Raw genomic sequence first — 13,703 nt, 5'->3', positions numbered from 1 at the left:
CCCAAATTCGTTTGGTGCTCCGGATTATCTTGAGGGACTAGCGCAGGCCTGTTTTCTCTTGCTCGGCCCCGATCGAGGGCAGCGTGGGGGGCTCTTTCTTCATAAACATGTAGACCAAAAACAGCCCAATTGCCGCGATCAGGAACTAGCCAGCATACAGGTAGAATGCCTGATCCTTCGCATCATCTGTTGTCTCGTTTTATTTGACTAAAAGTGTCGGAATCACGTAGCCAATACCCGTCCCGATCAGCAAGAAGCCTGTCATAATGGCGGTTGCTAGGGGTCGCTGAGAATAAGAGGAATGCTACATTAGGCCCAGTGAACCAGTAGGTGGCGATTTTGGCTGGGCAGTTGATGATGAAGGGCTGGCCTGCTGCAACCATGATCGAGCCGAAAACAGTGAATGCGTAGCTCCTGTTTATCAAGGCGTACAGGAACATGCCTAATGTATAGAGGGCTCCTCCAATCAAGAAACTATGTCTGAGTCCCTTTTTATCGATGATGTGATTGGCTGGGAAGTTCATCAAGGAGTACACCAAGAAAGATATGGTGATTGGCAAGTTTCCGACAAACTCCGACACCCCGTAAACTTATTGCAGCTTCTTCGCAATCGGGATGATTGTGTTATTAGCGAGCCCATTGATCACAAACATGAAGCCGGCGAGACCCACGATCACCCAGCGATACCGATACTCCTTAAAAGCATGAGCCACACTCGACTCTTGCAAGTCCACCCCTGGAGAAGGTTGTTATTCAGTGAGATGCTACCTCCGCGACGACTACAACATACTCAAAAATCAATTCCGATTCAATTATTAAATAGTGCGCATCATTGCAACTTATCTCATTAATTTAGATATCCTCCGCACGTCAACAAACTACATGATGCCATAGAGGGCATAACTTCTGCTTCATTATTAATTAGTTTGCATGAAAGACTCGTCATTATGTTGGGACAATTTCAAAGATATGATCATTTAATATTAGAGATTATTATATAAACAAGATGAGGGCTCTTTTTAAAGTGAAATATGGGTTCGCAGTGCTGCCTAAATGGGCAACTGTTGACCCTTACACTCTCAGTGGCTCCAAGCCCCATACAGTTACGAATATTCTTGATGGGAAGTGCATCTCCTACCAGACGACGGTCCCAGTTGTTGATCCCCTGAATGGAGAGAAATTCATGAACGTCAGTACTCCTGTCGGGAAGGAACTTGATGCCTTTATTGAGTCTCAAAAGAGTGTGTCACGCTCAGGACTCCATAACCCGATCAAAAATGTGCATCGGTACAACATGTACGGATAAATATTCTTGAACATCGCCAGCTAAATGAAGAAGCCAGAAGTTCAGGACTTCTTTGTGAAGCTCACGCAAAGAGTGATGCCTAAAAGCACTCCACAAGTCATTGGAGAGGTGGTGGTCACGAGAAAGTTCTTTGAAAACTTCACAGGAGACAACCCTCGCTTTTTCCAGCAATCTTTCTCCGTTTCTGGAGACCATAATGGTCAGACATCATCCGGTTATAGATGGCCTTATGGTAATGTTGCAGTTATTTGCCCCTTTAACTTCCCAATAGAAATCCCCTGCCTGCAAGTCTATGGAGCTCTCTTAACAGGCAACAGACCCTTGCTGAAATGCGACAATAAAATGGCGGTTGTGATGGAACAGTTTATTCTCTTCAGTCAGCATTGCGGTTTACCTCTTGAAGATATCAATTTCATAAATTGCAGCAATGAAAGCATGGAGCACATTATCAAAAATGCAGATTTCAAGGTAATTCAGTTCACGGGAAGCAGCCAAGTCGCTGAGCATATTTCAAGATTGAACAATGGCAAAGTCAGGATTGAAGATGCGGGATTCGATTGGAAGATTCTGGGCCCAGATGTGACTGACTTTGATTATGTTTGCTGGCAGTCCGATCAGGACAGTTACGCAGCCTCGGGTCAGAAGTGCTCTGCGCAATCCATTGTGTTCGTTCATTAAAACTGGTACAAGGCCGGGTTTGTGAACAAAATCAAAGAAATTGCCTCGAAAAGAAAATTAGAAGATCTCACCATTGGGCCGGTCATTACATGGAACAATAAGCAAATTAAGTCGCACATTGAAAAGATTGGTGCGATTCCAGGAGCTAAAATCGCCTTCGGAGGGAATCCCCTGAAGAACCACAAGATACCCGAAGTTTATGGATCCTATGAGCCGACTGCTATGTAAGTATCTTTGGAGGAATTCGTCAACAATTTCGACCTTTGCACAACAGAGGTATTCGGCCCCTTTCAAATGATCGTCCCCTATAAGGACTCAGAAATCGACACAGTTCTGAAATCTTTAAATAAAATGAAGCACCATCTCACTGCGGGTGTTGTATCCAATGATGTTCGTTTCCTTGATAAAGTGCTTGGACAAACAATTAATGGAGTCACGTATTGTGGAATCAGAGGACGAACAACAGGGGCTCCTCAAAACCACTGGTTTGGGCCTTGCGGAGACCCCAGGGGCGCAGGAATAGGAACTAAAGAAGCCATCTTAACTGTCTATACCACTCATCGAGAGATTATCCGAGATTATGGACCTATCCCTGAAAACTGGAAGATGCCACCTCCCTCATGATTTTGCAGATAAACATAAAGGAGCCATATAACTTATAAATACCTCTCATTATTGAATAATTAACCAATATTTCGTAATGCCTAATTTGATCAACTACATGCTCATCAGAGCCCAATCTCTTCAAAATCCAAACTGTTTTCTTTCCCCCACTTCTTTATCATTTTGATGATGTGGTCGTTCTATATTCAATAAATATGTACGCTCGGACTGGGCTCAAGAGATTTAAGAATCGCAGCTCCCTCAACCAAATGTTCGATGCCTTCTTTACCTGCAATTATTTGCTGGAAAACTCCGATTACGCTACCTCTTAAAGCGTCTTCATAGTCATTATCGGGGTCTATCTTCTAGAGGGCTTCGAATGCTTTGATAGAATAGTAGAAGTGCCCCATTTTATAGCAGTCGTTGCCGATGATCTGGAGAATGATGAACGAGTCAGTTGAGGTCTCAGTCGAGAGATACATATCCCAAGCATTTTTGGCTTTACCGTTCATGATGTAAGTTCTAATCAGCCACTTCAGGTAGCATTCATCAGATTTGTATCTTTAGTTGCGAATCAAAAGGAAGCTCTTTTCAGCTTATTTGTAGTCTCCTGTTGCCGCACATGTTATCGCGAAATTCCAGTGGAAGTCATCATCGGTTTCGAAATAGTTACGAATGCTGTTCAGATAAACCAGCACATCGTCGAATTGTTTCAACAGGAAGAAGCAGCTTGCCATACATTGACGACCTGGGATTGTATCACACTCAGTGGCCGAAGCACCGACCAACTGGAACAGCTGCTGGGATGTCTTTAAGTGTTCTCTTGAATCTTTCTTTTGCCCATACATTAAGTAGGCCACAGCTTTTATAATATACTCTCGCGGGTTTGTAGGGTCGAGATCTTTGACGAGCTTAAAGGCTTCGTCAACCTCCTAATTCTTCAAGCAGTAGATGACCATGTTGAGACGAGTTTCAGGAAACAAATCCAGAAGAGGAGGCAATATCTGCATAGCATTCTCCCCATTCCGAAAGACAACCAAGTTATGTCTCAGGAGATCACTCTCTTTTATCAAATCACCTCCTTTGAATTTCTGACGGACTGACTTCAAGCTTTACTCAGCGTTCTTGCCATTATAGAGCTGATAAGTATTGCAGGCCTTCAAGTTGGCTGCGAAGATGCTTTCCGGGTCGAAAGTTTCGTAGCCAGTCAGGATCTCCAATGAGACATCATAGTACTCCATTTTATAGTAGCACAAGGCAATGTAGAGATTGATGGCTTCAAATTTTCTTGTCTCCAGCAACAGTTTTTTATAGATTTCAGTTGCTTCTTCGTAGTGGCTCCTTAAGTAGTGAATGGCTGCGAGGGATAGCTGATCTTCGGGGTTCTCTTACAGCTTCTGATGGTACTGCATCAGAGTCTTTTCATCATTTTTCTTGTGGGCAAGATGGAAAAGCAGGCGAATTTGCAATGGAGTTTACTCGCCCTTCTGTGCTTCCCTTCTCGCATCATCGTATTGGCAAAGCGCATAGTAACAACAAGCCTTGAAGACATGGTAATCCTTCTATTCGGGGCTTTTCCTTAGCAACTCCTCATAAATCTGAATGGCCTTGCGGTACTCCCCCATATGAAAATAGCAGTAGGCAAGCCAGAGACTATTTTCAGTTTCGATGTTTACATTTCTTTCGTTTTCAAGCAGAGCCACAGCTCCAACCCAATCTCTCGAAGCTCGGTAGTCCTAAAGCGTGGGTATTTTTTAGAGGGCCACTTTGTTATAGTGCATGTCTTATCCTGATGTTTTGGTGACCTTAGCCTTTGAAATGGAGGTGCCTGGCCGATTCATATTTCAAATTTATTTTCAAATCGATAAGATAAGTTACATTTGAAATCATATATGCACGATTGTAGATCAAATGCACATAATAAATGGCTGAACTTCCTAGTCCTCAATCATCATCAACTTTCAAGAAATAGATTTTATATTTATTGTGCTGTAGGATGTGAACATTTTCTTGAGTTATGAGAGGGACGCTATGCCGTTTTACACTCATAATTCAATCAAATGCATATTCCTGATATCAGGACTGTTAATAAATAACTCTAATACAAATTATTGTTGATTGATGAGTGGCGTAATTATCCGAAATCAAAGCAAACGGGCTTCTATTAGGAGACTCCGAAGTTAAAATCTTTATTTTAATGTTTCTCGAACGTCTTTGCTCTGTTTGAGAGACTCAAGCTCGAGAAGGAGCAAATTGAGGTCTTCCCTCTCCATGGTCATATCGGCTTTGAATTATTCGAGAGGGTAGCAGTTCTCTGGATACATCCAGTAACTCAGGGGTTTTGCATCGACGTAGACCACTCTCGATAGGTCCCTACCCAGCAGGTTCAAATCCTTCACAAAAATGTCCAGCTGCTCTTGCTAATTTTGGACGAGGTCGCAATGCTCTTGGGTGATTCGGTATGGGATTTTCTTGTTTGGGTCTAAATAGTTCATGACCAGCTCAACGTAGCTCGGGACTCCCGTTGACCACAGTATTGGCTCGCATTCTTCTGCTAGGTAGTTAATGAAATTGTCGAGGTTTTTCCTCTTGTAAATACTCAGACAGGCTTCGTACTCCTCGTAGTCTGCATAGTAGTCGTGCTTGCGCAACGGGGAGAGCAAATAGCCTTCCTCGTCGGGAGTAAAGGTATAGGAGATGACCTCATCTAGTTCTAAAACAACTGTCAGTTTGTCTTTGTACTTGGGCTATTGGGGAGGAAGTATCTTGGGTTTGGTGGCGTTGCGGGATTTGATTTACTGGATCATGTATGAGAGGTTATTGGAAGCACTTACTGCTTGTTCCATCTCGTCGACGAGCGCCACTTTCGGGGTCTTTTTCCAAAAGAATGCCATTCTGGGCAAGCTGCGTATCGTTAGAAACATACAACAGAATCGGCGAACTGCTTCAGATATAGTTAATTGAGATTTATAATTCCACCATCCTTATATTTATTTAAAATGACTATTCACGCTCATGGCTTTCATGGCTCATTCAAAATGACAAGCCGATGCAATCAAATTTCCTCCTCGATTTCATCCCCCGCATTTTCGACTCTCTCTTGACTCTTATTCTTGCTGACAGCAGAGTTCGTCATAATTTTTTCGAGTTCCGCCCTGATGTTCGATTAGTCTTGGGCATGCTCAGCCATTTGTTCACTTGCCTGCAGAGCCTACAAAGCTCGCCCCTTCACGTAGAGTTTGTATCCTTTTAAGACTTGCATCGGCACCGATTTCAGCTCTGTGGATTTCCTGGTTTTTTCATGCTGGAATATTTTGAAGTAAGGGAGAGAACGTATAGTTTTCAATATTTCAGATAAACTTACAGTAGTTTTGCCATTTGTATCGGTATTAGTGTCCGTATTCAAAGAGTTTGCGATGAGCTTTTGGCCGAAATAGGAGATTACTATCATAGATGCAAATATACGTTCGTAGAGTTCAGTGAGAGTATTGACACGATAAAAGCCGGAAGAGTTCTGGTTATTTTGATCGAGTGTGTACATGATGATGTACGGGCCTTTTTGTTCGCTCATTGTTCGCTATTGCTGTTCCCGCTAAATTCTAATTAATTGAGTTCTGATGCAATTTTGAGCAATCCAAACCAAAACATTATTTATAATCTAAGTGTTGACATTTGTTAGTTAGTTTGTTCAATTTTGTTAGTTATATCAAATTAATGTGACATGCTCTGATTGTATTATGTATATTGCTCATTATGATTTATAGCTCAAATATGATTTACAACTTGGGCCAGAATGGAAGACTGATTGCTGTTGTGGTTTGTGTGCTTCAGTTGATAGTCCTGGGTCAGCAGTCGTGCCAAATTGGCTCGAACTCTAGGCAACTCTTAGATTCACCCGCAAGGCTTCTGAAATAAACGTAGAATGGGCAAAAATATGTCATCGGAGACTTAGATGACCCTGAAGGCAATTTCGTATATGTTGCCAATTTGAAAGGAACAGCATACCAAATGGGAAAGGCTTATGGGGAGCTCTTTGAACAATAGCTAAAATAGCAAATAGCCAACTTCTTTAACTATTACATTAACTACCTCGACGCTGAAATCAACATCAATAAAAAGATCCCCGACTTCCTTAAAAAGTATTTCATAAATGGCGCTCCTGGCTATTTAAAAAGTGTACTGAAACTGAACGTGGCCATTACTAAGAAATACACAACTCCAGCATATTACGAAGAGTTGAGAGGCATCAGCGATGGAGCAAACGTCAAAAGATCAGATGTGTAAGGATTGAACATTTTCCCTGAATTCGTAAAGGCTGCCTGCACTGTTGCTAGGGCTTTGGGGGAAAGCTACTCTGAACGCGTCAACCATTCACATGAGGGCTTTAGATTGGGATTCTGCCAACCCAATCAACAAGTATCCTCTGATTGCTATCTATCACCCGCTTGACAAAGCAGTAAAGAAGCATGCCAACTTTGCGTGGGTTGGGTTTGTTGGAGTCTTGACTGGCATGTCCGAAAAGCTCACAATCGGGGAAAAAGTATGGCTGCCCCCGAAACATTCCATCAAAATGACGAGGTTTGGCAACCCCTGGACTTACGTTTTGAGGGATGTGATAGCAACTGCCAACAACATGAGCTAGGCCATCAAAATACTCACTAACGCTCATCGCACCTGTGCCATTCATCTCGGAGTTGCATCACTCGACGACCGCACTTTCCGAATGTTTGAATACTCCTACAAGAATGTCACCAACTACAACGATTCAAACTACACGCATTACACATATGCTCATCCCAAAGCAAGTGGGGTCGCATATTTCGATAAGCATGTCCAGCCCAGTGGGGATGACTGTGTTGGCAATGTACTTATTAAGGTAATTAGCACAATATCGTAGAGCACATATTATGGCAAATGGGATGCTGAATCGTTTTGGAGAGTTTTGGGTTTTAGTCACAAAACCGGGAATACTCAGCTTGCAGTATTTGACTTAGAGGCCCAAAAAGTGTTTCTCTCATATAGCAAAAATTATCAATCTGGGACGTCCATAAGAACCTAAGATGCCTTCGTGAGAACTCCGATCCTAATCAACATGCAAGATTTCTGGAGAGATTTTTGATCAAAGTTGAGACAGGCAGACAATTATAATACACTAAGCTTGCTTATATTCTTTTGAGCAATAGTTTAAAAGCTCTGAAGGACATATAAATTATATTCAAAAGAAGCATATAAATAAATTTCATTAAGAATTTCCGCTTCAGTTTTTTTATAATTTCGTGTCATTATAAGCGATCGATTACTAATTCTATTTTAAGCTGAAACGCAGCAGCAGAATGAATTACGATTCAATATATGGAGAGCGGGTCTTTGATAAATACACAGCCACCCCGAAAGGAGAGCAATCTAGCAAGCAGAAGCAGAAGAATTAAAGGATTTTTAATACAAATCCTTACATCTCGGGGACTCCCCAACCGAAGCCGACGATCGAATAAATCGAAAAAGACATATTAAAGGAAATTTCGACCACTGAAGAAATTATCAGAAAATTCGATGAAAATTTGAATGTATTACTCAACAATAGCATAAGTACCATAAATGCCAGTAATCACAATATGAGCAACAGCTACCAGAATCCTAATTTCAGCAGTGTCAGCATAAGTGCCAACAGGGAATCAAATGACAACAAGTTAACAGTCCATTTGTAAAGACTACGCATTCTATAGGAGTCGATCCGCCGAAAAGATTTTACAATCAAAGAAATCGAGGAGGATATTAAAATGCTCAAAGTGACATCATACTTTGACGGCAAGGAGAAACCGTAATAGCCAAATTTAGTAAAGTTTGGCAATTAAATCAGATCACAGAGGGAAGGGCTCGTCAAAATACAAGTTTTGCTCATGAATAAGGTGGCTGAAGTGCAAAAAAAGAAGTAGATCATCAAAAACATCGAAGAAAAATACAGAGAGAAATGCCAGAAGGAAGGAATCTATTTTATCACATTTTAGGCCTTCAAGGAAGCAGAGCTTAAGAAAAAAAAATAAGCTAAAAAAAATGAAAAACTAAAAAAAACGAACTCCAGCAAAAGACTGGGCTCTTCAATCAAATAATATCCTGGAAAAGAGAAAGAAAAACTTAACCAAGCTCCTGGAAATAACTTAAGCAATAGCGGTCAACATTCGAAGCGCATGAGGGATTTGCTAACTCGAAAGCATGTCACTGAAACAGCTTTGAAGAATGCAAAGAAAAAAACATAATTTAGAAATGAATGACTTATGCGGGAAGAGGGATTTTTTGTTAGATGAAAATCAAGATTTGCAGGAGAAGCTCTTCATGAAGGAAAATTAATTACGAATGGCCGAACAGAAATTTAGCGAAACCCGAAACCACTCGAACAGTCTCAAAAAAATACAGGAAAGGAGATACAGAACAGAAAGAAATTTATGATTGATGAATGAATATGGCTAACAATTATCCTGAATATTTAAATCGTAAGGATATATGTTTTAGCTCATTAATGCCTAAGTATCCTCAATCAGCATGATTCACTCATAATGATGTATAGAAATCGATCATTAAGCGTGATCAGCTGAGTTTTGGCAAATACTCTCAAATAAATAAGTATTACCGACCTTGATGGTGCCATTATGGGAGCCAGATTTGAGCTTCCATGAGTTTGTCAGTAGACTTTTCCGGTTGCTCGTCATCATGTTGCTGAAGTCAATGGAATCGGTTTCACTCTTTAGTCTCCTTTTCCGTTCAGCCGGCTACTCTTGGCCTTTGTGAAGAGTAAGATGAATTCTTTTATGCTATTTTGGTCTCAGTCTCTCAGAATTTTTAATCCTCAGCTCCACCTGCTCTGTGTTTTCGAAGCTACTGAGCTCGATGGTGACTTTCGCTGAGGAGCTCTCAACCTCATGTGCAATGGTCCTCGCTCTTTGCTTATTGGAGAGGTTAATTTTATTTTTGAGACTTTGCAATGTATACTACTTAAAGCCGGAGTTTTACTACAAATGCTGTTTATACTCTTGCAGGGTTTTGACGCGGGCTTAGACGCGTCTTCTAAACTTCTGCTTGCAGATATTGTTCGTCATGCTTTCGAGTTTCACTCCTTCGGATAGATTATGGTCGGTGATTTACGCGATTGGATCGACTCCTTTATTAAAAAGTCTTACTCATTGATGTCCCATTGAGGCTATCACGTAAATCTTCCTCGACAAGATGTAAGCTCTAATCATCTATAGTTTTGACTGGTATCTGCTTATATAAGAATAGGGCTGAGGATAAGGTTGAGTTGGATTGTTTGGCCCTAGACTATTTATTTGGTTTGGTATGAATGGCGCATGATATTTCGTTGACAGACATCGGCTTGTTTGAAAAAGGGTCGTTTGTCTGGAAAGTATCGCAGTTATAGTCAAAACTAAACCTCTCCTTATATTTTTAGAGCTTTTATAGCTTGCTGTTGAACTTATGCTCGACTTCTTGGAGCTTTCTGGCTTCTCTTTACCTCGCTAACACGCTTTAATTCTCAATAAAAAACTTCTTGGCCTTAATAGCCTCGAAGGCGATTTATTCAGGAGTTGCAGCATCCTTTCGAGGGGATTACTCAGGCAGTTTTTCGATTGTCTTTATTTATGAAACTGATATCGTCGACTTATTCTGCAGAGTTACTGATTGATTCTGGAATAGCATTTTACCCTTTTCTCCCGATATCGAGCTGTTGATTTACTCTTCAATTCTGCTATTATTTCTAAGGTTGTCCTTAATTCTTGGATTGATGGTCGATTTTATCGAAGGCCTTTTTGATTAGTTTGCAAATGCTTCGGTTTTCAATTTGCTCTTATTCACATGCAACATCTTTGTGAGGATTTTATTCACTGATAAAGTGTCCCTTTCGATGGAGTGACTATTTTTGATATCGGTGATGCTACCTGAGAGCTGGATGTGTGTGGTGTGAAAGTTTGCGAATGACTCTAAGGCATGGGCAGTTGAATTTTTGACTAAAATTGGCGCGAGCTTTCTGCCCACTTCTTTTTCTCTAAGCTTCGTGTTCAATTATGAAAGATGCTGCTTATCAATAAATCGGCAGCTTCATTGGATTCAAAAAAGGCCGAGTGAGACATTCTTGAGTGCAAATAAAATGCTACAATAAAATTACGATGCATATACTGCTGCACGTCAATAAACTTTATATGATGTCGATTAGTATAAAATGGGTACAAATAAATGTATACGGATTAATACAAGCCAATGCAATACAATTATTATGCACTCATCTAAGTGAACAAAGTTAATATAAGTTAATATAAGTTAATATAAATTAATAGCTATACAATATAAATTGCAACCGAATGTATTTCCAGTACAAAGATAAAGATGGAGATTGGAACTAAACATCCAGCCAACATCCTGGTGTTTGTGAGCCGATGATACGGAAACATGGATGCTTGTAAATAAATCATCTCCTGCGTATTATTCCATATTCGCAGACGGGCGCGTATTTTTTTGGATGTTATGCTCGTCATTTTGGTAGTATTAGTTTTATTTCGCTTGTTGATAATTCTTGTTTATATGCATCAAGCCGTTGCTGTTTCGACTTGGCTGGCTCCTTTCTCTGTACGGGAGGTGGCGCTATTGGCTCGACTCGAAAGATTGTTTATTGAGTAGTTCAAGCTGTTCTTCCCTGCCTTTCTGCTTTTCGAACGGCCTATTCTTATTCTAGACTAACTGCTTGAGTCATGGCTCGCGAGAAGGGCCTTTTAGGATCTGACTAAATTCAGGGAAGGTTAAAAATTTGCTTCTTGATGAAGGCCTATTTAGGAATACTAATCTGCGGGGAGCATCTCGCCTTTCTCGAGAGGGTGGTCTGCGTCAACAGTCAGATCTCGTTGCGTGTAGATGCGATCAAAATTGGCTGCGAGTTACTTGCACAGGGAGAAGCCATGCTTTTTACGCCTGCTCGAAGTATTGGATTCCGTAACGGAGCCAACGGTTGGGACACTTGTCGTTTGATCCTTCGATGAAATCACTGCATAGTTCTGTTTTATTTTGGTTGCCCTCGACATTCACCTATAAATTATTAACTAAGCCAGTTCGACCCTAGCAAATCATTATAATAACGGATGAGTCTCTTGCACTTCATCTCGATAGTTTCAAACCCTAAACCTACAACCTCGAATTTAATTTCCTTCAGGTAACTTAAATACTAATTCTATTAGATGTGCCTATGTATTATAGTGGAGACTATCGTAAAATCACAGGCTATGATCATGGTAAAACGTAAGTAATGTCTTTATTTGAGCTATTGAGATTGATCGCATCGAATCGAAATTACGATAGAAAGTATAACATTTTATCCAGATAGAACAACGAAAAGTAGAGTTTCAAATGCATCACACTTATTTTAATTGGTCAATGAAAAATAGATTATACAATAGGATGGGCCTATGAGTCTGTGGGGGAAATCATTGGCTTCTTATCTCCAGGGTCAGTTTTTATTGGGATATTAACTAGGAAGTTTAGGGCATTACTTCAGAAGAAATGATAACAATTAATTGAGGAAAAATGAAATACCAAAGTAGCAGCCAACATTAGGTCGCCTAAAGCTTCGGTTTGGAAATTAATTTGCATTACTAATACAATACATCTTTATGGCATTTTTACCGCATCTCTATAATATAGTTCTAGAATAATCTAGAATAATCAATAATCTTATTCATGTCTCGAACAATCCAGAATTTAGAGCACTTAAATCGTTATAACTGACTCCACAATAACAATAAAAAATAAATAGAAAATGTACTGGTGCTACCAATGTTAAGCAACTACTCCTTCGACCGAGTTCGCAAGAGTCTGCCATTTATGCAGATCATCAGCCATCGAAAGGCTCAATTCCGATGGGCCATCTCCCTCTGATTTCAGGCCATTTGTCATTGGACTCGCTTCCTCCCCCGCTCTATCTCTCACTCCATCACTCACTCCATCTCTCACTACAACTTAGAGCCAAGCTGAAGACCATTCAAATACTTCGCATCAAACTACGCCTGAAGCTCGTTTTTCTTTCGATCTTCAAACTATCATGATAAGGTCATTGGACAATCCCTCGCAGCTGACAATCATCCGAAGATTGGTACCAGTCTTGAGTGAAGCCGAGAAAGTTGAAAGTGTGAGTGCAGAGGCATTTACGAAACTTGAAAAGCAGGCTTTCGTGGAAGAGTGCCCGATTTGCCAGGAGTCGGGTGAAAAAGGAGTGAAGTTATCATGCAATCATTGCTTCCATGAGTAATGCATAAAGCCTTGGTTTACGTCTGCAAACACATGTCCGTGTTGCAGAGCAGCTGTATAAAACTGACGACTCTGATATTTATTTTAATGAATCTTCTTCTAAATATTTTTCTTATCGAATAAATTCTAAAAGCCAATATGCTATTTTGAAAGAACATATTGCAGAACGAGATCCTGACTTAAGCTTGGAGCAAGGCATTGAAAATATAAAAAAGTAACGGATAACTTTATCGGCAGCCACTAATCCTTTCCCCAAGATTGCTGTGCTCAGGCTCTGACCAGTATTGACTTTTTAATTAATCAGTGAGGTAAAGTATAAAATGATTGATTGATTAAGCAAAGAGTGATCCCTCTGAAGCATTTGAGCATACCAGAGGAGAAAATATCGATAAAGAAAAGCTTTAAACTCACAGTATCTTTTTACTGTAGAGATGACTGAAAAAATGTTCAATTATACTTGAGATTGATCACTTCTATATGCTTCGAGCTGTGGCTTTCTCTACATGTTCGGAGTTGGGGGGGTTCTTATGGGTTCCGGGTTTGTTACGTCTTCCCTTATTCGGGCAGAAGGACTTAACGTCATCCTCCTCCTCTATCATCTATTATTTTTTATCCATCGAACGAATTTAAAACTGATCGGAATAGGTTTTGGGGTTGCTGAGCAAAGATGGCTCCCTCATTGACTCGCATTTGGATGCAGTTTCCTCTATCTCCATCGACTCGTACATAATTTGAGTAAATACATTATAATCAGAAGCATTATACAGGAGAATCATCAATATTTATCCCATATGCTTGGCAACTTGTATGCACCCACGCCTGGGTTGTTCTTATA

The 13,703-nt window shown here is 40.5% G+C and overlaps 1 protein-coding gene across 1 annotated transcript; it reads left to right on the top strand.

Moving 5' to 3' along the window:
• The first annotated feature begins 1,006 nt into the window (after positions 1–1,006).
• Positions 1,007–2,616, top strand: LOC148299112 (uncharacterized). The gene is given in 1 exon segment (XM_088276371.1): positions 1,007–2,616. A coding segment is annotated over 1 exon segment (1,602 nt). The 3' UTR covers positions 2,609–2,616.
• The last annotated feature ends 11,087 nt before the right edge of the window (positions 2,617–13,703 follow it).

The sequence above is a fragment of the Brachycentrus maculatus genome, unplaced genomic scaffold (assembly GCF_059751285.1).
Source record: "Brachycentrus maculatus isolate JH-2025_06_01 unplaced genomic scaffold, ASM5975128v1 h1tg001333l, whole genome shotgun sequence".
NCBI classification, from domain to species: domain Eukaryota; kingdom Metazoa; phylum Arthropoda; class Insecta; order Trichoptera; family Brachycentridae; genus Brachycentrus; species Brachycentrus maculatus.
The sequence above is the reverse complement of the archived record's forward strand: the minus strand, read 5'-3'. Positions and strand labels throughout refer to the sequence as shown.